The sequence below is a fragment of the Orcinus orca genome, chromosome 10, assembly GCF_937001465.1.
Source record: "Orcinus orca chromosome 10, mOrcOrc1.1, whole genome shotgun sequence".
Taxonomy (NCBI): Eukaryota; Metazoa; Chordata; class Mammalia; order Artiodactyla; family Delphinidae; genus Orcinus; species Orcinus orca.
Genome location: NC_064568.1, coordinates 104118494 through 104145450, shown reverse-complemented (window position 1 = coordinate 104145450; position 26957 = coordinate 104118494). Strand labels below are relative to the sequence as shown.

General features: G+C 45.1%; 1 protein-coding gene across 1 annotated transcript in view; it reads right to left on the bottom strand.

Moving 5' to 3' along the window:
- MYLK4 (myosin light chain kinase family member 4) overlaps positions 1-26957 on the bottom strand; it is an 89161-nt gene that overhangs the window by 59274 nt on the left and 2930 nt on the right. Inside the window, exons 2-3 of the mRNA XM_049715428.1 lie at positions 26581-26807; positions 12323-12593 (exon numbers count right to left, since the gene is read on the bottom strand). Of these exons, the coding sequence (XP_049571385.1) occupies positions 12323-12481 (159 nt within the window). The 5' untranslated portion in view covers positions 12482-12593; positions 26581-26807. The remainder of the gene's footprint in view (positions 1-12322; positions 12594-26580; positions 26808-26957) is intronic.

Here is a 26957-nt window from a genome sequence, read left to right as displayed (position 1 = left end):
ATAAATAATACTAATAACATTTCAGATATGAGTTAACGGTTATTGAATGCTTCCCATGTGCCTGGTTAAAAACGGCTTTGTTGCTGTTGTTTTATCAGCGGGACCTCTCAGAGCCTTTAATGTGCTAACGTGCATTGAGAATTTCCAGTATTATGTGTTGGGAATAATATTAATAATCCCACGTAAGATGATGTTGATCGTGCAAACGCATAATATTAAAATAGAATAACTGGAAATGGGCTTCAGTTTAAGTCATCATCTGCTGGTGGACAAGCTGACGCTTCAGACATCATGACAGGTGACTGTCCACTCTTCCCTCTAATCCCCAGATAATTTCATCAGAATACACAGCTCTGTAGTAAACTCTGTGTGGCCCACTGAGCTTGGGCCAAGGGACAGAGGGTGGGGAGGTGGAGAGCGCAGCTTCCCCCAGGGTGTGCAACAGCTGGCTCCGTGGGGTCTGGTCAATCACCATTTGAAATATCAAGAGACAAGGGTTCCTGACAGGACACCAATGGAATCCCTCCTGCCCTTTTATCACACCGGTGATCATAATTGTTCTAATCTGAGGGTTTATAAATCTTTGTAAACTCTAGCTATGTCAGGCTTGAACTACCTGTGCACTGCCCCGCTCCCATGTCATGCTGGAAAACATGTTCAGTAAAATAAATAGTCCTGCTTTCTCTCACGTTCTATTAAGCCCATGTTGCTAAATCTTTCTGTGTTTTTCAAATAACACAAGCCCACCATTAAGCATCTGGTGATTTTCCAAGTCACGTTCCCAACTAGTCCTGTGACCAGCTGGGCCTCTTGAGAGGGGATTCGTGCAGCCTGGATGGAGTGCTGTTCTCTGCCTTGGGATCTCCGAAGATCACGCATCTTATCTGGACACATCCTTGGATGACAGTGAGAGAAATACCAACCCATTCTGCCATCATCCCAGATGTAAGAAACCTTTCAAGAAGTCACGTCCAGAATTTGGTGTTGGACAGGATGTGACAATGGAAGGAAGGGTCAATAGTACAAGACAGTGAGGTCAAGATCACTGAGGTTTCCAACCCAGAGTCACCAGGAAACCTGAAAGGAAATTCTGGGTGGAAGGACAGTAGAGGGGAAAAGTCCCTCGGGACCTGGAGTGGGGGGGGGGGGGCTCTCAGCAGGAAAGAGGTCACAGGCCGCAGAAGAGACACCAGTGCTGTGCAAAGGCTCTGCTGCTGCTAACGATAAACATTTACTGCTTTGTCTGTGGTGCCCTCTCTCTATGCCAAGCACTGTGTTAACTACTTTACACAACAACCCTGTGGGGTCAGTATTGTTAACCCCAGAAGAGGAAGTAGGTGAGAGAGGCTGAATAATATGCTCGGTGTCACAAAGGCAGCACAAGGCAGAAATGAAATCCAAGCTTGTGGTCTTACACTAAACTATGTGCACAGCAAAAACGGCTCACCTTGTAGCGCCTCACTATTAAGTACAAGCACCTGCAAAGATACCACGTATCAATTCGACTGTGAAAGCTAAACAAGACAGCCCGGCTTATCCACCTTCCTGATCTGTCATCCACTATCTTCAGTGGAAACTCAATTCCATTCAATAGTCAGGACTTAACTATGATTAATAAAGTACAGAGAGTATAGAAACTGTCATGTATTGTACAACAAACAAATTAAGTATCTTATGGCATGCTGACAAACAGCATTTAGTGTATAATTTTTCAGCCTTGTTATATGTTTGAGAAAATCATTAGTTCCAATGTTTTGTTTCCTGGCTTCTCCTCTGTCCAGGAATCACAGGCTGAGAACAGGCTGATGGCAGCCTCAAGACATTGGTTTCAACAATTGGAAGGGTGAGAATGTAAACTGGTGCAGCCACTGTGGGAAACAGTATGGAGATTCCTCAAAAAGCTAAAAATATAGCTACCATATGATCCTGTAATCCCACTCCTGGGTATATAGCCAAAGAAAACAAAAACACTAATTTGAAAAGATACATGCACCCCAATGTTCATAATTGCATTATTTTTACAATAGCCAAGATATGGAAGCAAGCCAAGCGTCCCTCAAGAGATGAATGGGTAAAGAGGACGTAGTATATATATGCGATGGAGCATCACTCAGCCTTAAAGAAGAATGAAATGATGCCATTTGAAACAACATGGATGGACCTCGAGAGTATTATGTCTAGTGAAATAAGTCAGAGAAAGACAGATGCCGCGTGATGTCACTTGCACGTGGGGTCTAAAGACATAATACAGGTGAATGGACATGCAAGACAGAGACAGACTCTCAGACACAGAGAACAAACTAGTGGTTATGAAAGGGGAGGGAGAAGGGGGAGGGGCAAACAAGGGGTATGGAATTAACAAACTACTATGTGTAAACCAGATAAGCAACAAGGATATATTGTACAGCACAGAGAAATATAGCCACTATTTTGTAATAACTTTAAATGGAGTATAACCTATAAAAACATTGAATCACTATGTTGTACATCTGAAGTTAATACTGTAAACCAAACTATACTTCAGTTAAATCATTAATTACTTAAACAATTTTTAAAAACCAACTGGATTACCCAGAGCTGCTCTGGCCTCTTGGCAGGGCTGCAGTAACTTTTGTAACTTCTTCCCACTGGAGTCACTGTTACATTGGTTCCAGAGAAGAGCCTCAATTGGCTGAGAAAAAGAAACTAGCCCGTTTTTGTCTATCTACCCAGTCTGGCTGCGTTTGCATTAAGGCAGTGGCCAACCTCTTTGGCACCAGGGACCAGTTTCGTGGAAGATAATTTTTCCACAGATGTGGGTGGGGGAGGGGGGATGGTTTCGGGTTGATTCAAGCGCATTACATTTACTGTGCACTTTATTTCTATTGCTATTGCATTGTAATATATAATGAAATAATTATACAACTCACCATAATGCTGACAGGAGGTGGAGCTCAGGTGGTAAAGCGAGGATGGGGAGCGGCTGTAAATACAGATGGAGCTTCGCTCGCCCGCCCCTCCCCCCACCTCCTCCTGTGCGGCCTGGTTCCTAACAGGCCACTGACTGGCACCGGGCCAAGGCCCGGGGGTTGGGGACCCCTGCATTAAGGAATAGAACAACCAAACAAAACAATCACCAAAGGTGAAATGTATTTCAGATAATGTGAAGATAATACAAACTGTCCTTAGAAAATTCATCAGAGGTGGTTTTCAAATACTTAATTTCTGAAAAATAAATTCCAGTTAAATGGTCTACAAATAAACCTAGCTCTCTGTTTCGTGTGCTGGGCTAACTAATCCATTCAAAAAGAGGGATCGTGGTATATAGTTGCATAACTTTGGGCAAGTTCCTGACCTCAGTTTACTCATCTGCAAAACAGAGATGATAATTATACCAAATTCATGGATCACTGTGAGGATTAACTGGGATGAAAAGTGCTCAGCGCAGTGCCGGGAACATGACAAACACAACATAAGTGCTAGTGATCCTACCATCCTTAGAGCTGATCGAAGCAGTGCCCACAAGGTTTACATGAGTTCATATCCGTAAAGTGCCTGAAACAGGGTCTGGCGCACAGTGAGGGCCATTTACATGTTTGTTAAATAAAATAGGTAAATACACAGACCCTAGTTTAAAGCATAAATCCTAAGCAGGTAAAGTGCAAACACAGCCTTAAGAATATAGAAACTTACCTATATTATCCCATCAATTAAACATGCTCATTCCGGAAGGTTAGGAAGAAATGAGACCTTACGCTTGTCGTTATCCATTTTTAAATTTCGAAGTAAGTAGAGATCGCCAAGGAGTCTAAAGGAAGACCCTGACATAAACATCTCTGTGTAGGCGTGTTGAGCTGCAGACCATGTGTACCCTTTAAATAAATGGTCTCGTTTCATCAGATTCTGCCTCTTTTTGAGACCATCAGTGACCATCAGTAAGGGAAACTGCCCTGGTCCTTGGGGCTCAAGCGTCTGCCCTCCAAATGGAGTTGCATTCGGCAACGACTACTGGAAATCCTTCATTCAGTGGGAGCTCAGTGATTCTTCCCTGAGTAAATTAATACAGAATCTAGGCACAAAGATTTACGTGAATTCTTAGACGCTGCTACAGGCTGATTAAATGCGTTTATATTCCTGCTTCACCAAGTACATTCTTAAGGAAACCTGGCTCTTTAAAAAACGAAAACTAAAGCTTTGAGTGTCTGGCAGTGAAAAGTGCTGTGGTTACTAGTACACTCTGGTGCCACGGCCTGATTTTGTGTGGAGGTGCCAACAGCTTTACCCACCACTGCCTTTTTGTCACTAGTGCAGATGTCAAGGCAGCGCAAAGAGCAACAATATTAGAATAGAACAGAAGATAGTTTTGACCGTGCAGACCTCTAGAAGAGTCTTAGGGTCCCCTGGTGGGTTCAGGGACCTCACTCTGAGAACTGCTGGTCCCAGGGAAAGACAGAGCTGGACAGCGTAGATTCATCACGTGTGCCCCTTGGCTGGCCCAGCCTCTCCTTCTCTGGACCATTTGTGAAAAACCCCGGGGCTGCTGGGACCCTCCTTAGGGCTCAGGCTGGACAGCGTGATAAGTGTCTTCTGAGGCCACACCCGTGGTGCTTTCTAAAGCTCTCTGCAGAGAACTGTAGAGGCCTGAGAGATTCAGGGGAGGGCCAGGTTCTTCGGCAGATTCTGGGAGACTTGGACGCTCCGCGTAAACTCTTCACTTCCTGCTACCTCCCCTCCTGTCCCCTGGCATCCGAGGGAGCTCAAACCCCTTTCAGGTTGGGGAAACATCCTGCAAACCATATATACATTGGACTCAAAGACACCCAAGCTGGACGTGGGCCCCAGAACTGACAGGTTGCCTGGGACAGGCCCACGGTAGAGCAGCACCTGGCAGGGGTTACAGTCTGCCTGTCAGATCTCCACGGTCAACATCCCAGGGCTCCACCTGTGCCCTGCCATGCCCCAAACACAGCACAACTCAACTTAGAATTGTAGGGCTGGAAGGGGATGCACCATCATAAGCGTCTACGTTGTACAGAAGGTAGAGAACTTTCTTTGGGACACAGAAAAAAAAAAAAGAATTAAAATCTTATCTTTATAACTCATTTCTACACTTACTCCTCTCCTAATTTAGTTTGGATAAGCCCTAAACGGTGTAACAAACATAAGGAAAGGAAAGGTGACATCCGTGTTCACTGCTCACATTTGGAATGCAAACCCTGCAAGCTAAAGGTCCACTAGACAAACCAGAGGTGGGCTCACACACCCCTCACTTGCAGCCTGGTCTCTGCCTCTTTTCAGAATTTCCTGACTCCTGACCACGGACCGGGCATCAGTCTACCCCATCACGACCTGAGCTTCTAACGGGCTCCTTGTCACACAGAGCCCAGCTCCCAGCTTGAGGCCTGGGGTGTTGTTCCCAGGGCAGCAGCCGGAGAGCAGGGACGTCAGGAAGGGGTGGCACCGAGGCCAGAGGCCAGGGCCCGGCTGACGGGCAGCCACCCTGCGAGGGGCCTGCAGGACCTCTGCCCGCTGATCCAGGGGCTGCCCTGTGGCTGCCGTGCCGGGTCCGCGTGGGAACGGCCAGCAGGAACTTGACAGCGACCTCGCCTAGGGTGGCCCAGGCCCCTGTGAAGAAGGCGGCCTCTGACCTGGACGTGGCTGGATGTGGGGAAAGGACAGTCTCGATGCAGCGACCCTGAGACAGGCCCCCTTTACCTCTCCTGGGCTTTGAGTTCCCTCAGAGAAGGACCTGGGTCAGCTGGCCTCCAAGGTCTCTCGGGAGCTATGCTTCCCAGGCCCCTGACCTCCTTTAACATCCCATCCATCATGGAAACGCCACAGTGGCCTGCGCTCCTTGGAATCCCGGGTGCACGGAGCCAGGAGCCACGCTCTCGCCGCAGGTCTGGGCTGGCAGCCTGTCGTCTGCACACGGTCAGTGGACTAGCCAATCAGACGTCTTTCCCTGATCAAAAGTTGTAAATGACGGGTGCCGTTCACCCGCACGCAACTGAAAATGCTGGGGGTTTGTCACCCTGCGGACGGCCCTTGGAGTGGCAGGGGGCAGCCTTCGGGGCTCCCTTGTTCCACACCCCCGGGCCCCGCCCCCGCTCCCACCCCCACTGCCTGAAGTCGATTCCCAGGACAATCCCAGCATCTGCACTCGAGCTCCTGACTCGGCGCCGCTTTCCGCTGGGACCTCAGGAGCGATGGCAGGGAGAACCGGGGCCAGCACGCGAGGGGCACTGGCTGAATTTGACCTGTTAGGGGTTTTCTATGTGTCTGTGTCCAGAGCGGAGACTTTGGGCCTCTCTTCTCTCCACTGCTGTCTGCTTATCACCCCCCCATCTTTGTTATCATCTCTATGTTTGGGGCAGAAAGTGAGAAATAAAGCCCAAAGTGTCCAGTGGCCCAGGACAAAGACCTGGACACAGCTCCCCGAGGCCAGCGTCCAGCGGCTGACGTGGCATCACCTCCTTACTAGGGGTTTGGGGTGATTTTCGGTTGTGAACTAACAAACCCTTTTTAAAATTTATATATGTGTATGTTATTGTGTATTTGAAAATCTAGAATAAGCACATCAAAAACATGATTCCAGGGACTTCCCTGGTGGTGCAGTGGTTAAGAATGCTCCTGCCAATGCAGGGGACACGGGTTTGAGCCCTGGTCCGGGAAGATCCCACATGCCACAGAGCAACTAAGCCCGTGAGCCACAACTACTGAGCCCACGTGCCACAACTACTGAAGCCTGTGTGCCTAGAGCCCATGCTCCACAGCAAGAGAAGCCACCACAGTGAAAAGCCCGCGCACCACAACAAAGAGTATCCCCCACTCGCTGCAACTAGAGAAAGTCCACGCGCAGCAACGAAGACCCAACCCGGCCAAAAATAAATAAATTAATTAATTAATTAAAAAAAAAACACACCCAAAGCACTCCTAATTAGCCCAGCTATCTGTCAGCCTCTCCTCTGGGAAACACTTGGAGGCCACATCTCATAGCCGGGGGAGTAACCCATTCTTTTCCACATGCATGATGAAAGCGCACAGTGTTTCCCATTGGAGGTGTGTTCAACAGCCAAAAATGATTGACGCTTGGGCAACAGCGACAGATATCGTGTCAGGTGCACAGACAGGCGCAGGGCCACCACGAAAGCCTGACTCCTTGAGTTCTGGGTCCTCTGCGCACCACCAGGACGAAGAGCTCGTAGTTTCTTGTTTGCTTTTGTTTGGTTTTGTTTTGGCTTTGGCCGTGCCACGTGGCACGTGGGATCCTAGTTCCCTGACCAGGGATCGAACCTGGGCCCCCTGCGTTGGAAGCGCAGAGGCTTAACCACTGGACCGCCAGGGACGTCCCCATGGTGGTTTCTTGTTGAATAAGATATAAATCAGGCGTTTATATGCGGGTATAGGGATATATCACCCAACTCCCCTGCAGAAATTTTTTAACCATAAATTAAGGCATTTTCAATACAGGGAATATCCAAGGAGGTAAAAATTAATTCTTTAGGAGGGGTGAAAAAAATCTTACTCTTCTTATGTGCAAAGCACAGATACACCTATAATACACGAACATGAATACAGTGCATCTGTGGTATTAAGGTTTCATGGGAGGGGTCCCTGGAATGGGGGAGATGGTGATGAGAAAGATGGGGGACGCTGTTGTCAGTCCACTTCCTGTGGGAACAAGGATCCAACACGCTCCCTGTAGTATTTGCTAAACTGCCTTATATCGTCTTAAAAATAATTCATCTATGCTAATTGATAAAAGAGTTAAATATGTGGAAAGAACTGATTTCCCAGATATGAATACCCTCTATTGGGAAGAGCTAAAATCCTTAGAATCTGAATTCTTACAGAATTCCACTGTTTTCCTGACAGAATTCCATTCCTAGAACAGCTACGGCATCACAGGAAAGGCATCATGGGGCAACGGTTCAAAGGAAAAGTCACGGAAGGCCGTGCTCGGTAGCTTTGTCACAAGAGGTGATCACTCTTCAGACACTGCTTTTGCATAGGCTTCTTTGTAAGGGGAAACGATGCTTTGCTTTTGTGCTATTTTGTTTTCCTAAGTCACATAACAGGTAAGAGAAGAAGAGATGCTGACATTATTCTTAGCTCTCACAGACAAAAATAGTGCACGTCAGGGATGGCTGTCTCCAGATTCCCCGAAAGTTGGTGGAGAGGTTGACATATGAAGTGTGCCACCTGCCTCTCCTCATCCCAACCCCCAAGGCGGCCGTCCTGGGCGAGGACTGAGACGGGACATGCCTCCTCTCTGCAGGGCAAGCCCACTCCCTGGCTGGAAACACTCAAATAGGACAGTAACACAGATCCGCCACAGTTAAAAGTGACGACGTTACTACCTGTGTGTCCTCAAGGGCAGGCGCCTGTCTGCGACCTCCCCGTGTCATCACGGACCGGAGCACACGCCAGAGGATGGGAGACGAGAGAAGGCACACGCTGCCTACGATCCAGACGTCTTTTCTTCTAAGTGAGAAGTCCATCCCCGCCTTCCCTCCCCGACCCAGCGCGAGCACGTTCCCAAGCAAAACTCTGCTCTGAGCAGGAGACGTTGCCCAGCCGCAGGGCTCTGCAGGGCCCCAAAGGAGACTCTTCCAGTTACGCCATCAGCGGGCAATCTGCCTCTTTAAAAGGAGAAAATAGGATGGCCCGTGTGACAGATCTGAAACAGGTGCAGCGGCAGAGGGAGACGGGCTGGCGACAAGTGACACCCCCGAGAATGTGCTCGTCTCCAGTTCAAGGACAATTAGCACCACGGAAACTGGGCCGCCGCCAGGGAGCTTTCTCCTGCCCTCGCGGTCCGGTGAGGAGCACAGAGACGGGGTGGGGACACGCAGCCCTAAACATCACAACCCCTCCACCCGCAGCTACGCTATTCTGAGACCTAAGTTACAGTCACCGTGGCTGCCGCTGAGGGTCCAATTTCATAGCGGTTAGGCAGGAAAGGCCACCTGCGATCAAATGTGCCAACTGCCGTCACGCTTTGCCCCAACCCACTCTAGTCTGTTCACATCCTGTTGAGGGCTATCTTGTTCTGTTTGGTCTTTGGAGCATTTGGAGCGGTTAAACATTCCAGGGGCTGTGATCCCGCCCCCTCGGGACCGTCCTCACTTCTACCCTCCCCTCGGGACCGTGCCTGGGGGTGGAGGGTAGGGGGCTAGGGGTCTCAGGAGAGCGGGGGAATCCAGAGGACAGGAGATGAGCACAGATAACCCCGGGCACAAAAAGCAGGGATGCATACAGCAAATGGGGGCGGCCGAGGAAGGGGACGGAACCGCGGGGATTTGGCCTCGGGTTGTCTGAGAACGGAAGCTCCTTGGCCTTCCATTAAGCAAAGAGAACGTGTGTGTGTGTTTGTGTGTGTGTATCAAAACAGCAAATCAGATCTGAGGGAAATGCAGCACAGGGCTTATTTATATAGCTAATAGAGAATGAACAAAAGAGGAAAACCTGGATTTGACTGTGTAAAAGTAATACTAATTATAGTTATGAGAGCCGTTATCATTTACAAGTTAATGGTACACACACAGTAGCTATTAAACTCATCACTCATATGTGCCACATTACTTATTTAAGTTTTACTTTATTTCAACACCATATTATGTGGCTTTAGATCTAGTTTATTATAGTGTATCTGCTAAAAGCCTTTAAAATTCTACACTATTTAGGTGATTTTGAACAGCCTTTGGAATATAAAAGAATGAGAAAAGTCAACTGAAAACAGAATCAAAAGGAAAGTTGGAAAACAAAAGGAACAAAACATAGTAGAAAAGTAGAGTATGTGGAATTTAATCAATTCAACAAAAAATAAAGCAGAGGAAAAGAAGGGAGTTCAAAATAAACCCAGAGGAAGAAAAATGAGTGAAATAGAAAAACCTGGTTAAGAGCAGGAAAAGAAGAATCTGGGCTTCACCAAACTATGTTAACAAACATAAGTTGTTGGATGCATAGATAATTTTTTCCTCTTAGGAGAGAAAAGACTCTTCTAGAAAGAAATTGAGCCTCAAGCCTTCAGAACAGTTTGCGTGTCACTCGAGTGTCTGAAATTCAGTGTAAATTCTTGTCAGTGCACTGCAGGGAGGGTCTCGACTACGGTTAGCTGAGCTAAGCTTCTCAAGGAGAGGAGGGGTAAAGAGAAAGGGGGCCAGGTGGGAAAATGATGCGAGCATTTTTATGGTTCCTGGGAGGAGGGTGTGGTGTTGGGAAGATCTCCCGTGGCCCAGCAGGAGACTGAGCCGAGTCAGTCCAGCTCCGTCTGCATTCCGGAGGACATCCGAGCCGCTGGAAGGCCCTCCTTGCCCACCCCTGCGAGGCCTGCTGGCCGCCCGTGCATCCACCCACTGGGCGAGCGAGGGCCTCTGGGGCCAGGGCCTGGGCCTTGGCAGACACAGAGAGAAGAGCTCCGCACCTCCCGACCATGTGCCCATCCGTCCTCCACAAGGCGAGACAGAGAGCTGGGGAGATTGCTGACATCTCTGGGCCTTGAGCCATTTACCAAGAAGAAACTGAATGGGACACACGGTCATTCCTCCCCACCTTCCACACAGCAGTGACCGCAGGGTCCACACCAGGGCCCAGGTGACACAGGGGACATCAGACCAATCACAAAGGACGTTCTTCTAGGGTCTCTGAGGAACAACATTCTCAGTGCTTCCCTCAAAAATATCCTAAAATATTTAACTTCCCAGTCATTTGATTTCTAATATTCTGGAGCGGTTCATCACAAAAACAATTCTTCCTAAAAATGTTCATGTTTCTGCTAAGCACCATTTCGCTCTTTAAAGATTCGGCCTCCACTTACAAAAATTATATCTCAGAACCTGAAGAAAAACAGTCCTGGAAACATAATCAGATTCGTAGAAACTATTGCCGGCAGTTGGTTATTTCAGTCATCCTGCAAGAATATTGCGTCTGCTCTGTTCTACAGAAATCGGTGAGCAGAAGATTTCATTCATTTGTATTCATTTGTAGTGTAAGCAGCTCTAATGAGGAAGCCCTCACATCTGACTGAGATTTTGCCCGTGGAAGTTTCTTCTTGGTGTTTGCTGAACAAGATGTTAGCTCATCAGGAAAGTGGAGTCTCAAAACACCCACGTTTCCACCTGACTCGTTTCTTCTATCCAGCACATTTTACACATTCACGATGAAAAGAGTCCTCCGCCCCTTACATCTAACAGCTTTAGTTCATTGTCTACTGCATCGTTAGAAATGCCCTTCCTACCTGGACAGGGGTTTTCAGAACAGTAGCCAGACAAAGAGGGACGTACCCCAAACCGACCTAAGAATCACTTGCTCTGATTATTGAACATAATGACCCCCAGCCCTCAACCAGAATGCAGGACTCACGTAAATAGACCTGTTTGTTCCGCAAACATTCTTGGGGCCTATTCGGTGCCGTGACCAGGAGAGCAGCCAAGAATGCAAGGTGGAGTGAGGTGAAGTCCTGACGTTGAGGAGGGCATCCAGAGAAGGGTGACAAACAAGTTCCAAACAACTGCAGGTGCTAGAGCGAGGCCCACGCCAGGCGGGCAGGAAGGGTGCTCCGTGGATGGTGAGGGAGACCCAGCGAGCTCAGACAGGGGACGGGGTGCTGCTGGCCGACACCTACTGAACGCCTACCCTGGTGACAGAGCCTATGCTGAGTGCTTTGCATACATGCAATGTTCCAACAGCTACGGCCCCACTATTCAGACAGGCAGCCCCTGGGCTGGTTTAGTAACTGCCCCAAAGAGCAAGTGGCCAGAATGGGGCTCTGCACGAGCTGTGCCGTCGGCAAGGGCTTGTCCCTGACTCTGACCGCCACTGTCAACAGCGAGGACCTCAGGGTCCTGAAGAAATTAGAAACTTCTGCAGGGCAATTGTGGCCCTCGCAGTGCTTCTCTGGATTTCATGCCCAAACCCATCCTTTTAAACCATCCTTCCTAAGAAATGTGTGTTTCCATACGTTCACCATCGTAACCTGTAGACCAGCCACCGGGCTGAGGAGCTGCCTGCAAGGGACAGGTGCACGTTCAAAGGCCTCCGAATGACTTCCGACACCCGCCAATATGCAAACCTCCATGAAACAAATGGAAGTTTGACTTCTGACACCCGCCAATACGCAAACCTCCATGAAACAAATGGAAGTTTGACTTCCGACACCCGCCGATACGCAAACCTCCATGAAACAAATGGAAGTTTGCCTGTTCATGAAGCTTCCTTAACTCTACTCAAGTGACCAAACAGAGTCAGAAAACAGTCGTATAAATGGCGACAGGTATTGCTTTATGTGAGAAAAGATAAAGTAGAACTGACACTTTTCAGGAGACTAAATTAGCACAGTTACCTCACTCTTCCCAGATCTCGAATCCTGTTCACTAGAACTTTCTTCCAGAATACACTTCACTTTCTCCACCTCTTCCATGCACTGAAAAAAGGCCATTTTCTCCAGCTGGTCACCGTGGTAACACGTGCTGATTTCTTCCAGCCGCTTCACTTTCAGCATCTTGGTGGTGAGTCCGACTAAATTCCTGTCTGGTGTGTGGTGTTCGTGCCCCTCCGCCTCCGATTTGTAAATCAGGACGCAGTCGTGACTTCTGAGTCTGCCTTCCCCTTGACTCTGTGGGAAAATGACCACTGGGAATTTAGAAGTTGCTTCTATTTAAACAGAAGGGACCCAAAATTAGGAAGAGAAATGCAAATATCAATACTGAGTTTCAAATGCTGGAACTCTGAAAGGAAAAAGGTTTCTTTCCCCACTTTTTTCTACAAAAGCAAACAGTAAGACGCCACCTTAAGTTTCACTGGGCAACTACAATTTGCCCTCATTACCTAAAATAAGTGTTTATGTTAAGTTTATGTTAAGTGGCTGGTACAAGTATGGGATACAAAGTTTCTCTGGGTTTAACTGGATTTGCTGGTTTTGCTCCTCCTGGCCCTGGTGGGAAGGGCTTGCTGTGTAAGGAAGGGGCTCTCTGGCGCTCCCCCCGGGAATTCTGTGCCCTCGGAGGAGTGCTCTCCACCAAATGAGCCATTTCCAGAGCCCCTCTCTGCCTACATCTTAAAATGTTTGGTGCTTATTTTAAAAAGAACTTTGTTTCCTAATAATCCTCTCACATAGATTAAGATTCCCAGATACCTTTCTTTGCATCCTCATTAGCAGCTAAGTACCAAAGATTTCACACCCTTGTGCTTTCCTTGAAATACTTCCCTTACGAATGTAGGTGATACATGTTCTACTGCTCTGATACTGAAGACCCACGCGATGTATGTGCCTGTGCATCTCCTGATCATCAGGGGAGACTGATGAGAACTTGTGGCCAGTTCCCTCCTGAGGCCCCCTGCTGGAGATTTTCTGGAAATTGCTTCTTCCAGCTTTTTCTCAATTTGAAATCATCTGTAATTAGCTCCACAAAACGTCGTCTTTCATTTTCTCAACTCAGCTAGTAAAAATAATACCTTGAGTTACAAATTATTTAAAATCCAATGCTCTACAAACTTCTACTGAACCACACAAAGACCTTACATTTAAACACACTCAAATGTAAGCAGGGTCAGCCAGAGCTCTGTAAAATACACCATAGACCGTCATCAGTGTTCTTACAAGTTGCCCTGAAAACAGTTATTATTAAAATAAGGATTTCATGACTACGTCTAAGACAAACTACAACTAAAATCTAATATGTAATTGTAGATGGTATTCAAGTTGGCTCAGGAAGCCACATAAAATTAACATATTAAAACAAAAGCTTGGGTCCAAGATATAAAAATTTTGCAGAGAAAATATTAAACGTTAAGCTCTACCCGGAGTTTGGTACAACTTGTTGTTTAAGGTGATGTAGAAAGACAGAAAATAAGAGTAATTACCATTTATAGGAGGACATGCTGGGGTCCAGACCATTCCAAGTGCACAGTATAAGTTCCAGCAGATAAAAGGGAGTTTGCAGAGTTCAAAACAACTGTGCAATTCCCTGGTAAAAGTCTTGACTCACTGTCAGAGTAAGTCTTCTGAAAAGACAAGTGTCCACTCTGAGAGGAGGTATCCTCTCTCTCAAATGCCACTTTGAGCCCCTGTTTAAACTCAGATGGTCCTTGATCTCATGTTGCTCAGCTGTTGCCTTCTTAGTCAGATGGGGAAGAATATTAATTTTAGACACCAGGCTTTTCAAAGCTGACGGCTCCATTTCAGAGGTCAGGTAAGGAGAGGACAGACCGTAACAGTGGATGAAATATCACCTTCACCTTCTTGTCCCGTCAGGGTGGCAACACACTCAGGACTACAACGCTGCATTTGTCTTTGCCATCAGACGCCCTGCTCTCCTGCCCGTATCAGACTCGGCATTTAGGGCACGCTTCCAGCCAGAGGGTTTAGGTGAGGGAACCGCACAGCCACCTTTTTTGCCCACCTTACACTTTGAACACATCCAACTACAGTGGGAGAGAGCTTCTGATGGCCAAAGCACTCTGCAAGTCCTTAAAATTATTTGCAACATCTCCAGCTGTTTACAGCTGCAGGGAAAGTTCAAAGGCACAGGCATGAAGGGGAGTCACAAGAACAATAATAAACTCTCCCTACAAGCGACACTCTGCCTTCCCCTGCCTTCCATCACGGGCCAAGGAAAGAGAATCCAGTGCCGGCAAACCACCTGCCTGATCCCAACAGCAGCGGATGCCTGGATCTACTGAAGTTGCATAAAGCCTTGATTCCCCAGAAAATCAAACTAATAATACAAGCGATCCTGCAATTCTTTAGCTTTCACCTCTTCAGAGCCTTTGCCAATCCCTCCACTCCCTAACCCAACACCAGTCTCTAGTGCCCTCTTGCTTTTCCAAAAAAAAGTCCTTATTTTTAATTCAGATCAATGTATTCCATATAAAATAAAAATATGTTTTCATTTTGAGTAGCATATAAAGAATTATAGCAAGATCTTTAAAAAGCCAAACGTTAGGTATTTTTCTAGGATTAGAGAACTTTGCTCTTCAGGAAGAATACCTAAACAATATTATGTATTTGTGAAAGATAAATTATGTGACACAATTGTTATGAAAAGACTGAACTTATTTGAGGTTATCAATTTTCCTTGGAGTAATTAAACTGTGAAAAAGTACTGATAAGGTGACCAATCCCCACACCCAAAGAAAACCATGTGTATGGCCTTTGGCTAATTTGACAGTACCCTCTACCCAGACCATCCAATCAGTGGAAGCAGACTTTCTGTCCCCTCGGCTCCAGCAAACCAGCCGCAGGCTCTAATCAGCTAGAAGTCAGCAGAAACTGCTCCTTTGCATATTTCCTTAATAATTGTTTTTTATATTAGAGTAGTTTAAGATCTACAGAAAAGGTAAAAAGTGAAAGGATAGCAGAGAGTCCCCCTATGCTCTGCACCCAATTTCCCGGATTTTTAACCTCTTACATGGGTATATTACACTTGTCACAATGAATGAATCAATGCTGATACATTATTATGAACTAAACTCCATACTTTATTCAGACTTAATGAGTTCTTCCCTAATGTCCCTTTTCTCTGTTGGAATCTCATCCAGGATTTCATATTCCATTTAGAAACTCTAGGATTTATGATGGATTGGATACAGGGAGTGAAGGAAAGATGGTAGGCAAGGATGACTTTCCATCTCTTTTCCTGAGCACGTGAAGGAGAGTTGACATTGACTGGGATGGAGAAGGTCATGGGAGGAGTAACTCTGGGGGGAAAAGTCAGGCCCTCAGTGTTTGACAGGTCTATTAGACGTCCAAGTTGAACAGGCTGTGATATAGAAATCTAGGCTTCAGGGGAGAGGTCCAGGTTGGAAGTCATCACATGCAGGTAAGTTTCACGCACAATATGTATTCAATAAGCATCTGTCAATTGATTACTAGAGAGAAGGTTTTTAATTATGTCTATTTGTCCTAAAGGAAAAGTCAATTAAAAGAACCCGTGCTACTTGTCTTCTAATATTAAACGACAGAAGTGCAGTTCTGCTGTGTCACACTATTTCTAGCTTCTGGCGGCACAGAGGACAAGCAGCCTGGTACAATATTGACCACCAAGAACAGGTAGTGCACGCATACCCACTGTGGTCTACCCACCTAGCCTCAGCACCCTCTGTCCATACCCATAAAATCACTGGAACATCTTTAAAGATGCTCTAAGGCAGTGGTCCCCAACCATTTTTGGCACCAGGGATGGGTTTCGTGGAAGACAATTTTTCCAGGGACCCGGGGAGTGGGGGAGGATTCAGGCAGAAACGCGGGCGATGGGGAGCCATGGGGAGCGGCAGATGAAGCTTCGCTCGCTCGCCCGCCACTCACCTCCTGCTGTGCGGCCCCGTTCCTAACAGGGACCCCCGCTCTAAGGCGTGGAAAAATTCACAGTGAGGCTAGAAGCAGCCCCAGTGGTACTTTTTCTGGATTGCCCTCATATTCTGGAATTGCAAACCTTTTTTAAAAATACTCACCTCAGGGGCTTCCCCAGTGGCACAGTGGTTGAGAGTCCGCCTGCCGATGCAGGGGATACGGGTTCGTGCCCTGGTCCGGGAGGATCCCACATACCGCGAAGCGGCTGGGCCCGTGAGCCATGGCCACTGAGCCTGCGCTCCGCAACCGGAGAGGCCACATCAGTGAGAGGCCCGCGTACCGCAAAAAAAAAAAAAAACAACTAACCTCAGGAAAACAGCATTCCACAGAGCCATAGAAATTGTGATGCTTTTCAAGGGACATTGACCAGCAAGAGACCGTGCTGTCATAGGAGCGGGCGAGGCAGGCATTGCCAGTGCCTCTGTGTGCTGGTCGGCGTCCAAAGCAGCCTGGACAACGCTAATGGTTTCTGCGTGTGCACGGCATTCGGAATGTCTCAGAACAAGGGTTCTTCAACGTCTACACACACAAGTGAGCAATCTTCACAAACACCAAAATGCAGGTGAAAGGCATCCCTGTTATCCACATAGCTACTGAATTTTCTTCCTTTCAAAAAGCACCACTGAGTATGATTGGTGAGAGCAAAAACTGATACACTGCACTTCACCAAAATTCAAAATCTGCTCTTCAAAAGACACCATAGGAAAATGGAAAGACAAGCTACAGACTTGGAGAAAATACTGTGAAATCATTTTGATAAACGATTTTGATATCTGATAAACGACTCATATCCTGAAACTCTTACAAATCAACAATATGGTGACAACCCAATTTTACAAATGGACAGGAGATCTGAAGGCTAGCTTACCAAGGAAGATAAATAAAAGAAGTTAATATGCACATAAAAAATGCTCTGAAATCTGTCATTAGAGAGATGAAAGTTAAAATCACAATTAAATAACATTTCACACCCGCCAGAAGAGCTACAATAAAAAGGCAGCAGAAGGGAAATGCTGGTAAGGGTGTGGAGTCACGGGAACCCTCAGCACAAAGGTCGGAGGGAGTGTAAAATGGTGCAGCTGCCTTGGGAAATAGTTCCTTAAAAAGTTATTCCTCATATGACCTAACAATTCTTCTCCCAGGTATCTTCCCAAGAGAAATGAAAACATTTGAACACACAAAGCCTCCCATGCAAATGTTCACAGCCGCATTATTCACAACAGCCCCAAACTGGAAACCACCCAAGTGTCCAGCAATGGATTCAGTGAATGGAGAAAGGTAACTGATATATCCACTCAAGTGCAATACTACTCAACGATAAAAAGGAATGAAGCACTAATCCCTGCTACAAGCTGGATAAACAAAAACATTGTGCTAAGAGAAAAAAGCCAGAAATAAAGACCGTACACTGTAAAGTTCCATTTGCATGGAATGTCCAGAAAAGGCACATCTATAGACACAGGAAGTAGATTTAGGTTGCCTGGGGCTGAGAGCAGGAACAGGCATTAACTGCAAACAGAATCGTATTGGGGTGATGGAAAGGTTCAAAAACATTTTGAACAACTCACTAAGTTTCCAAACACGTAGTTGAATTGTACACTTACGATGGGTGAATTTTATGATACGTAAATTACATTTCAATAAAGTAATTAAGAAAGCAGAAAACCCAATAATATGAATAATGAAAGGTAAACTTGTTAAAAGAAGAAAGAAAAGCACCAGTGAACAGTTTATGGCCGGCTGTTCCAGGTGACCCAGGCTGGATCCAAGGAGTCATAAATCATACCCGACGTTTGCCGGGTCACCTGGGGCCAGAGAAAAGGAAGAGGAAACGGTGAGTGGGAAAGAGTTAAGACTCTCACTCTTCTCTTCTCCGGGTAGGAATACCACATAGTGTATGATTTTGTAATTAGTAGAAAATGAACAGAAATTTAAAACTAATTTCTACCTCTTACTTTCTATTTGGAGATAGGAAACTCCAAGGCAGGACAGTGACGTTACGGAACATTCAGACTCGCTTACAACCTAGCTGATATTAGACTCTTAGAATGTCCAAGTGACAGTGAGTAAGTAGCTAAATTTTGTGTAATAAAAAATGAAAATAAAATAGGAGGATTGAAAACAATTAGATAAAAATATAGCTGGGGCCATTTAAAAATGAGTCTCCTCGGAAGTACTAAACAGTGTTTTCTGTTCATTACTTCTATAATGGTTGCACAATTTGTTCATCTAATTATAGCCTTTTTTACTTTCTTGTAAAATGTAAATACATGTCACTGAGTTAATATACTGCTTAGAAAACATGTGTGATATTCAATAGGAACAAAGTACACGGTGCAGTCCTATTCATAAATTCATAAATACATTTCCAAAGCTCATACGACTTTTATATAATTTTTGTTAGATATGTTTCCTTTCCTCTGAGTTATTTTTTTAGAACTTAAAACCTGCAGAGAATTTGCATGAACAGTACAATGAATATCGATACACCCTGCACGTGGACTCACCAAATGTTTGTTTTCCATATTTGCTGTCTCTCTCTTTTCTGAGAGTAAGTTACAGACCTTGTGAAACTTTATCCCTAAATACATTGGCATATGTCTCCTTGAGAACAAAGACAGGAGCCAACCAAAAATCACACAAGCACATTTCGTTGAGATGTCTTTTTAGTCTCTTTTTATCTATTCAAGGAGCAATAACCCAGTCTTTTTTTTTTTTTTTGACCTTTCATGACATTGATATTTTTGAAGACTTCAGACCAATTTCTTCATAAAATATCCCTCAATTTGAATTGCCTGATTGTTTCTTCATATTTGGAACCAGGTAAACCTCAAATCATGAAAACCACATCAGTGATGGTGCGTCTTTCTGGGAATGTCTCAGTAGGTGGTACATGATGTAGCTTGTATCACGATTCATATAATTTGGTATCCTGATTCAGGTGGTGGCTGCCAGATTTCCCCACAGTAAAGTCACCCTTATTTCTTTTGTAATTAATAAGTAACCCATGAGATTTTTATGGGTATCCTGTTCCACAACAGTCTATCACTCCATGACTTTAGTATCCATTCTTGCATGAATCAGTTATTACCACAGTGATTGTTCAGTGGTGATTTTCTAATTCTATGATTTTCTACATTTAGTAACTGGTATTATATTCTATTAAGAAGAGCTCTCCAGCCCATCCGGATCCCCGTCCCTGTTTAGTATCATTTCTAAACGTGACAACATTCCCCGTGTCAGTCATGTGGATGCTCAAACTGTCCCAGATTTGGTCAATGGGAGCCTCTGTACTTCTGACATATCACTATTGTTTGGGGGCGCACTTCCTTGCTTTCTGGCATAATGAGATGTTCAAAGCTCACCATGTAATTTTCCTGCCCTGTTTCTAGAATCTGCCATTTCTCAGAGAAGCCCTGGCTCCTCTTAGGGAAGAATGGTATTTAGAAACCAAGACCAGGGTAATGGGAGTGCTCTTTGCTGCTGGGGTGTCATTGCTTCTGGTCCTTGCAGTGGACAGAGCTGGAAATATAATTTTTTTAAATCCTGAGTTCATTCTTATAGTTTCCTAATTCCAACCCAGCACCATAGGATTCTCTCTGATCCTTCCCCCATTACACAAATGTACCTCCCTCCCATTAATTCATTAAGTCTGAAAATGTAAGAACAAAATAAAATGCCTGCTGTAAGGTAAACTTCATGCTTCTGTTGAGATTGTTCTAAACAATTGGGAAAAGTGAGAGCATTCATGCCCAAATTTAAAACATTCCATTCTACAGCATGAATCATCATTTTTTTTTCCAGTTGGAATTTGAGGAAGGGTATATTTATGTTTCCATTCTTGAGAATGCTTTTCTACCTTCTAAATTGGAAGTGAATTTTAGGAGCTAGAAGAAGCTTATGACAGGAACAAGGCATGAAATTACAGAAGTGCAAAGCCCAAGACATGCTCTTCTGACCAAATGTTGGCCTGCTTTTCCCAAGAGGGTAAGGTTCAGTAGAGAAATTTTCCATGGGGAAATGTTACAGCAGAGAGGGTAATAGTGGCTGAAGGGGAGGTGGGTGAAAACTCCGCATACTCTCAGGTTTGGGTTATTTCTTATTAAAGGTAAAAGTTGTATCTTTAGGTAGAAGATAAATTTGGCTATTATGTAATGGTTCATAATAGGTTTTTAGGTTTTATGCTACATATTCAAAAGTATTGATGTTTCTTGCTACAAAAGGACCATGGCAGCTGGTAAAATGGTAAAAGGGCATTGTAAGTCCCAGCTCGTACATGGGAAACACTTTCAGCATAAATGAAGCCTGGGAGGGCACAGGGTGGCACGCTCCTACACTTCTGGTTGGAATGTAAATGCCCTCATCTTTAGGGAGGGCAAGTTGGCCATTCTCTTTGACCCCATTTGCATTTCTAAGACTTTTGCCCCTAAGAAATAGAATTGTAAAATATTATCTTTGAAGTAATACACGATGACATTATTTACTACATTTAAAACATTGAAATAAAGCCTAAGTCCAAGTTGATTGAATAGCTGTGGTTCTCCCATAAGAAAGAACGTTATGCTTCCATTAAGTCGTGTGCAGAAGAATATTTAACAATGTCAGAAAAAAAATGAGTGTGGTAGCGCAGGGAAGTAGTTGTTGGGGTAGGTTTACTTCTGGGTAGCCTTGCCAGGAGGCGCCGCCCCCCGGGTACCAGCTTCACGAAGGGACATCTATTAGGCCCCTCCGCTTGAGGTCAGACCCCTGGCTCAGGTAGACCCTGGGCTCATGACTGTCACCTCGCCTGCAGAGGCCACCCAAGGCCAGGCCCACTGTGCGCAGAATTAGCAAAAGCCCTCGGGGCAAAAGGAACTCTTGCACTCAGGTCCCTCTGGCCTGTTTGGATTTGGATTCCTTTGGATTTTTGCCAGGTAGTTCCTATTTTATCAGGTCTCTGATACTTAAGATTTCTAAACCATTTGCTTCAGCATTTTTACTTGTTTTCATCAGTTACCTGTGTTGATCTGAAGTTCCTAGCTGCCATTATTGGAAATGGAAACCCCTTGAATTAATTTTTTTTTAATTGAGGTGAAATTTGCTAACAGTGAAATGCACAGAGCTCGGATCTACAGTTGGATGGGTTTGGAGAAACGTGTGTTCCTAATTAACCAACATCGCAGCCAGGATGCAGAACATTTCCGTTATGCCCCCTTTCAGTCAATGCCCTTGTCTCAGCAACACCGATTTCTAACACTCCAGTTTCCTTAGACGTGCCTGTTCTTGAACTTCCTTCCAACGGACTCACCATCTGTGCTCTTTGTGTCTGGTTTCATTCACTCAACATAATACTTATGAGAATCATGTGTGGTTTTGCATGTATCACCAGTTCATCCTCTTCTAATTTAATGTAGCATTTCACAGACCACATTCTGTTTATCTATCACCTGCAGATTTACATTGTTTCCAGGGTTTTTTGTTTGTTTGTTTTGCTATTACAAATAAAGCTTCTATAAACATTCTTCTACAAGACTTTTTATACATATGGTCTCATATCTTTGGGGTAAATACCTAAGAATACAATTGATGGGTCATAGGGCAGGTGTATATTTAATTTTATAAGAAATCAACAAGTTTTTCAAAGAGCCCATTTTAGGCTTGCACCAGCAATGCACCGGCAATGCGTGAGCGTTCCAGCTGCTCTGCACCCTTGTTAACATTTGGTATTGACAGTCACGTGAATTTTGGTCATTCTAATGGGCAGGAAATAGGATCTTGCTGTGGTTTTTAAAATCAATCTTATTGAGATATAATTTACATAAATAAACTGCACTCATTTTAAAGGTACAGTTTGATGAGTTTTGATAAATGCATATAATGGTGTAACCATCTCCTCAATTTATACCACATTTCTATCACTAGCCAAAAACTCCCTCATGCCCTGGCCACCAATAATCCCCATCCCTTCACCCACTGATATAATTTCTACACTACAGATTAGCTTTGCCTGGTCTAGAATTTTGCATAACTGGAATCATACAATACATATACTGTTTTGTGTCTGACTTCCTTTATTCAGCACAATGTTTCTAAGATTTATCATTGCTCTGTGTGTTGGCAGTTTAATTTTTTTACCAAGTAGAATTCCACTGTATGAGTAAACCAAACTTTGTTTTTCCATTCGCTGTTGATGGGCGTTTGCAGTGTTTCCAGTCTGGGGTTATTATGAATAAGCCTGCGCTAACCATTTGCATACAACCCGTTTTGTGGACACACTTTGAACATGTTTTCATCTCTCCCGGGTAAATTCTCTGGGAACAGAATTAATGGATGACATGGCAAGGGTGTGTTTCCCTTTTTAAGAAAACTGCCAAATGATTTTCCAAAATGATTTTACCATTTTATGTTCTCACAAGCAATGCTTTGAGTTCCAACTGTGCCTTGTCTTTGACAACATGTAATGTTGTCAGTCTTTTTATTTTCAGTCATTCCAGAGGGAGTGTAGTGGCATCTCACCGTGGTTTTAATGTGCATTTCACTGTGCCTGTTTCATGTGTTTTTCTTTCGATATATCTTCTTTTGTGAAGTATTCTTTTATACCTTTTGCCCATTTAAAAATGGAGGTGTTGGGAGGGGGAAGGGTAAGCTGGGACGAAGTGAGAGAGTGGCATGGACTTATATACACTACCAAATGTAAAATAGATAGCTAGTGGGAAGCAGCCGCATAGCACAGGGAGATCAGCTCGGTGCTTTGTGACCACCTAGAGGGGTGGGATAGGGAGGGTGGGAGACACAAGAGGGAGGGGATATGCGGATATATGCACACGTATAGCTGATTCACTTTGTTATAAAGCAGAAACAAACACACCATTGTAAAGCAATTATACTCCAATAAAGATGTTAAAAAAAAAGATTAAAAATGGAGGTATTTTTTTCTTCTTATTGAGTTGCAATAATTCTTTATATACTCCGGAAATGAGTCCTGTGCGGATATATGTATTACAAATATTTTCTCTCAGACTATGGCTTGTGTTTTCATTTTCCCACAGATGTCTTTTTTTTTTTAAACATCTTTATTGGAGTATAATTGCTTTACAGTGGTGTGTTAGTTTGTGCTTTATAACAAAGTGAATCAGTTATACATATACATATGTCCCCATATCTCTTCCCTCTTGCGTCTCCCTCCCTCCCACCCTCCCTATCCCACCCCTCTAGGCGGTCACAGAGCACCGAGCTGATCTCCCTGTGCTATGCGGCTGCTTCCCACTAGCTATCTACCTTACGTTTGGTAGTGTATATATGTCCATGCCTCTCTCGCTTTGTCACAGCTTACCCTTCCCCCTCCCCATATCCTCAAGTCCGTTCTCTAGTAGGGCTGTGTCTTTATTCCTGTCTTACCCCTAGGTTCTTCATGACATTTTTTTTTTTAGATTCCATATATATGTGTTAGCATACGGTATTTCTCTTTCTGACTTACTTCACCCTGTATGACAGACTCTAGGTCCATCCACCTCACTACAAATAACTCAGTTTCGTTTCTTTTTATGGCTGAGTAATATTCCATCCCCACAGATGTCTCCTGAAGAGCAGATGTTTTTAAAATTTTAATTAAGTTCAATTTATATATATATATTCATATGTATATTTTTAATGATCAGTGCTGTTTACGCCCTCACTAAGAAACCTTCACGTACCCCGAAGCCATGAAGATATTCTTCCACGTTTCCCTGTAGAAGCCTCATACTTTTAGCTTTTACATCCAGGCCTAGGAGCCATCTTGAATTAGTTTTTGCCTGTGGTGTAAGGTAGAAACCAAGGTTCGCTTTTTCTCTTTCACTTATTCAGTCCGGACGGGATCACCTGTTGAACTCCACGTTAACTTTTAATATGCTTCTTCAACAACATCTCTGAGATCCTCTTTACCCTTGCCTCATTCTACTACCCAGTCGCTTAGCAGCTCCCAGTGTATCCCCGACTCATTTCTGGAAATTCCTCGAAGAGTTGCTGAAATGTGCTGCAAGCTGTTCTGTGAGCTGCAGTCCTCACGTGTGTCTGCAGGGTCCCCCTGCCCTGCCAGGCGAAGACCATGGTCAACACCCTCCTGGAAGAAGCCTGGGCGCCGGCACTGATGATGAGGCCTCGGTGCAAGCACCAGGGTCTGAGCGGGGGAGGGCAGAACTAGGGGATGTCGCCTCCCCTCCAACGCAGCGCTGCTGGGTCCTCCAGATCTAGATTCCTGCCCAGAACATCAGCTCATCTTCTGGTCTTCAGCCCTCTCCCCGTAGGGTTTCAAATTCAGTTTGATGGACAAGAAGGAAACGGATGTCACGGCTCACCCTCCACTTTCTCTTCTTCCTTCTGTGAAAAATCCATCTCTCCCCAGAGCAACCCAGTCTTTCCTCCCAGTGGCAATTCTCCACTGTTCCTAGGAGACCATCTTAGTCTCACCTCCCAAAAAGTGCCCTTTCTCTTTATGGAAGGGTTCTCTAAATATCTCCATGTCGGGAGAAAGTCTTCATCTAATCTTTCCATAACTAAAAGCCCCATTCAGGTGGTCTTTCTGGAAGAAACAGAATGCTCCTGCTGTGAACCTCAGGGGAAAGGGTGAAGCCTGCACTTGACACCTGCCAGTCACGGGTCCCGTTCAAGCACAGCCCAGCGCTCCCTACGTGTCAGGCATGGGGCCTGCACTGTCCTATAATGGAAGCTGGGCAGGAGTGGAAACAGACATGCAATGGGCAGTTATAATACTATGAGGCATCTGTCATAAGGGACAGACAAGGTGTCAAATGAGCAAAGGGACCAAACCAGCCTGGAGGGTCAGGGACAATTAACAGGACTTCTCTAAACTGAAGAGTAAGTAGTAACGCAGACGCAGCAAAGGACTGGAAAGCTCTCCAGGGTGAGAAGTGCGGGAAGAAACGACAAATATCTTTAGTGTTTTCATCATTAAATATGATGGTGGCTGCCAGTTTGAGGAAAAACAAAACAAAAACCATCATGTTAAGGAGGTACCTTTCTCTATTTTACTAGAAGTTTTTTAAAGTCAGGGATTGAAGTAGAGTTTTGGCTCTGTCACTTCACTGTTCACTTTATAAGGTAAAGAGACCTGCTTTCTCCAACAGTGTAATAATAACTAGTACTGGCCAATGAAATTCAGAAAGAAAACAAAATAATAGATAAATGTGTTGGAAAGAGGAAAAGCACTGTTCTGATACCAACTCTCCAACGCCAGCTGGGTGTCCTGCAATTTGATTCTGCTCTGACGCCCACCTACCAGAGTTAGCATCAGAACCCACGGATCAGGGCAGAGTCCTCACAGTAGTGACCCATTTCAGACTCCAGCCTCAAGGCTCAGGGACCAGCACTCCTACCAACCGGCTACAAAGATGGGGGTCCCACAAGCCCCCGCCTCAGGTCTGATAATTCCCTGGAAGAAATCACAGAACTCACTGAAAAAAATTTCAGTTTTTTAACAAAGGATGCACGTAACACGAGGTCTGGAGGATCCCGGACGCAGCTTCCATGCCCTCTGCATGGCGACAGGGCTCATCCCACCCCCACTACTATATTCACCAACCAAGAAGCTCCACCAGCGTTGGTGTCCGGAGGTTTACTGGGGTTCTACTATGCAGGCACGATTGATTAAATCACCGGCCATGTGCCTGAAGGCCATCTCCAACATCCCTCCCCTCCCCAGTGATGGCTGGCCTGAAGTTCCAACCTCTAATTGTGTGCTTGGTGTTTCTGGTGAGCAGTTCCCATTCTGAAGCTCTCCGGGGACCCACCAGGAGTCGCCTCATTGGCTCTCCAGTCACTCAGGAAATTCCAAGGATTTTTGAAGCTCAGTGCCAAGAACTGATGACAAAGTTCAGATGTATTCTTTTTATACAAAGAGTATCAATTGAAAATCACTTAAAACTAATAAAAGAGTTTCCCCCAAAAAAGCCAAATATGAAATAAATTATAAAAGTCAAAGCACTTCTTTTATACCAGTAAGACCAGTAATAAAATAGAACAATCCGGCAGTCTTATTACAGTAGCAAGAAAACGTATTCAATTTACTAAAGTTAATAGAAACGTGGCATAGACTGCAGGGGACACAAGGCAAAGTCAGGAAAAGAAAGGCATATGAGGTTAGGCTAGGCAAGAGGACTCCCAAAGCAGGAAGGGGAACAGAGGGCCGTGGGGCTGACTTTTAGGATGGTGACTAAAGATGGCAGGGATGTGCATCATGGTGGGATTAACTGAACTCAAAATGTCCAACATACCTTGGGTATGATTACAAGGGCCAAGATGACGCCTGAGGTTCGATAACACTAGGAGGCGTATTACACGGCAGCACGCGGGACCTGCATGAGGCTGAGACTTTCCCGGTGGCCACTGAATAGATGGCTGATCTGAGAGTTGAGCCACACACGGCATCTGTCATCCCCATTGCGATTCTGGGGCAGAGAACAGACATGGTTACACTGCTCAAAGAGAGCGCCAAGTCCGGCTGAAGACAAGAAAGCAGTGAGGGATTAACGGAGGACACTTAAGCCGAGGGCTTACTGCTTTACATTGAACTCATTTACTGCAACCTTATAACAGAGTTTACACTTATTTGTATTTATGCTGATTTAAAAAGAAAGTTTAAATCTGCTTA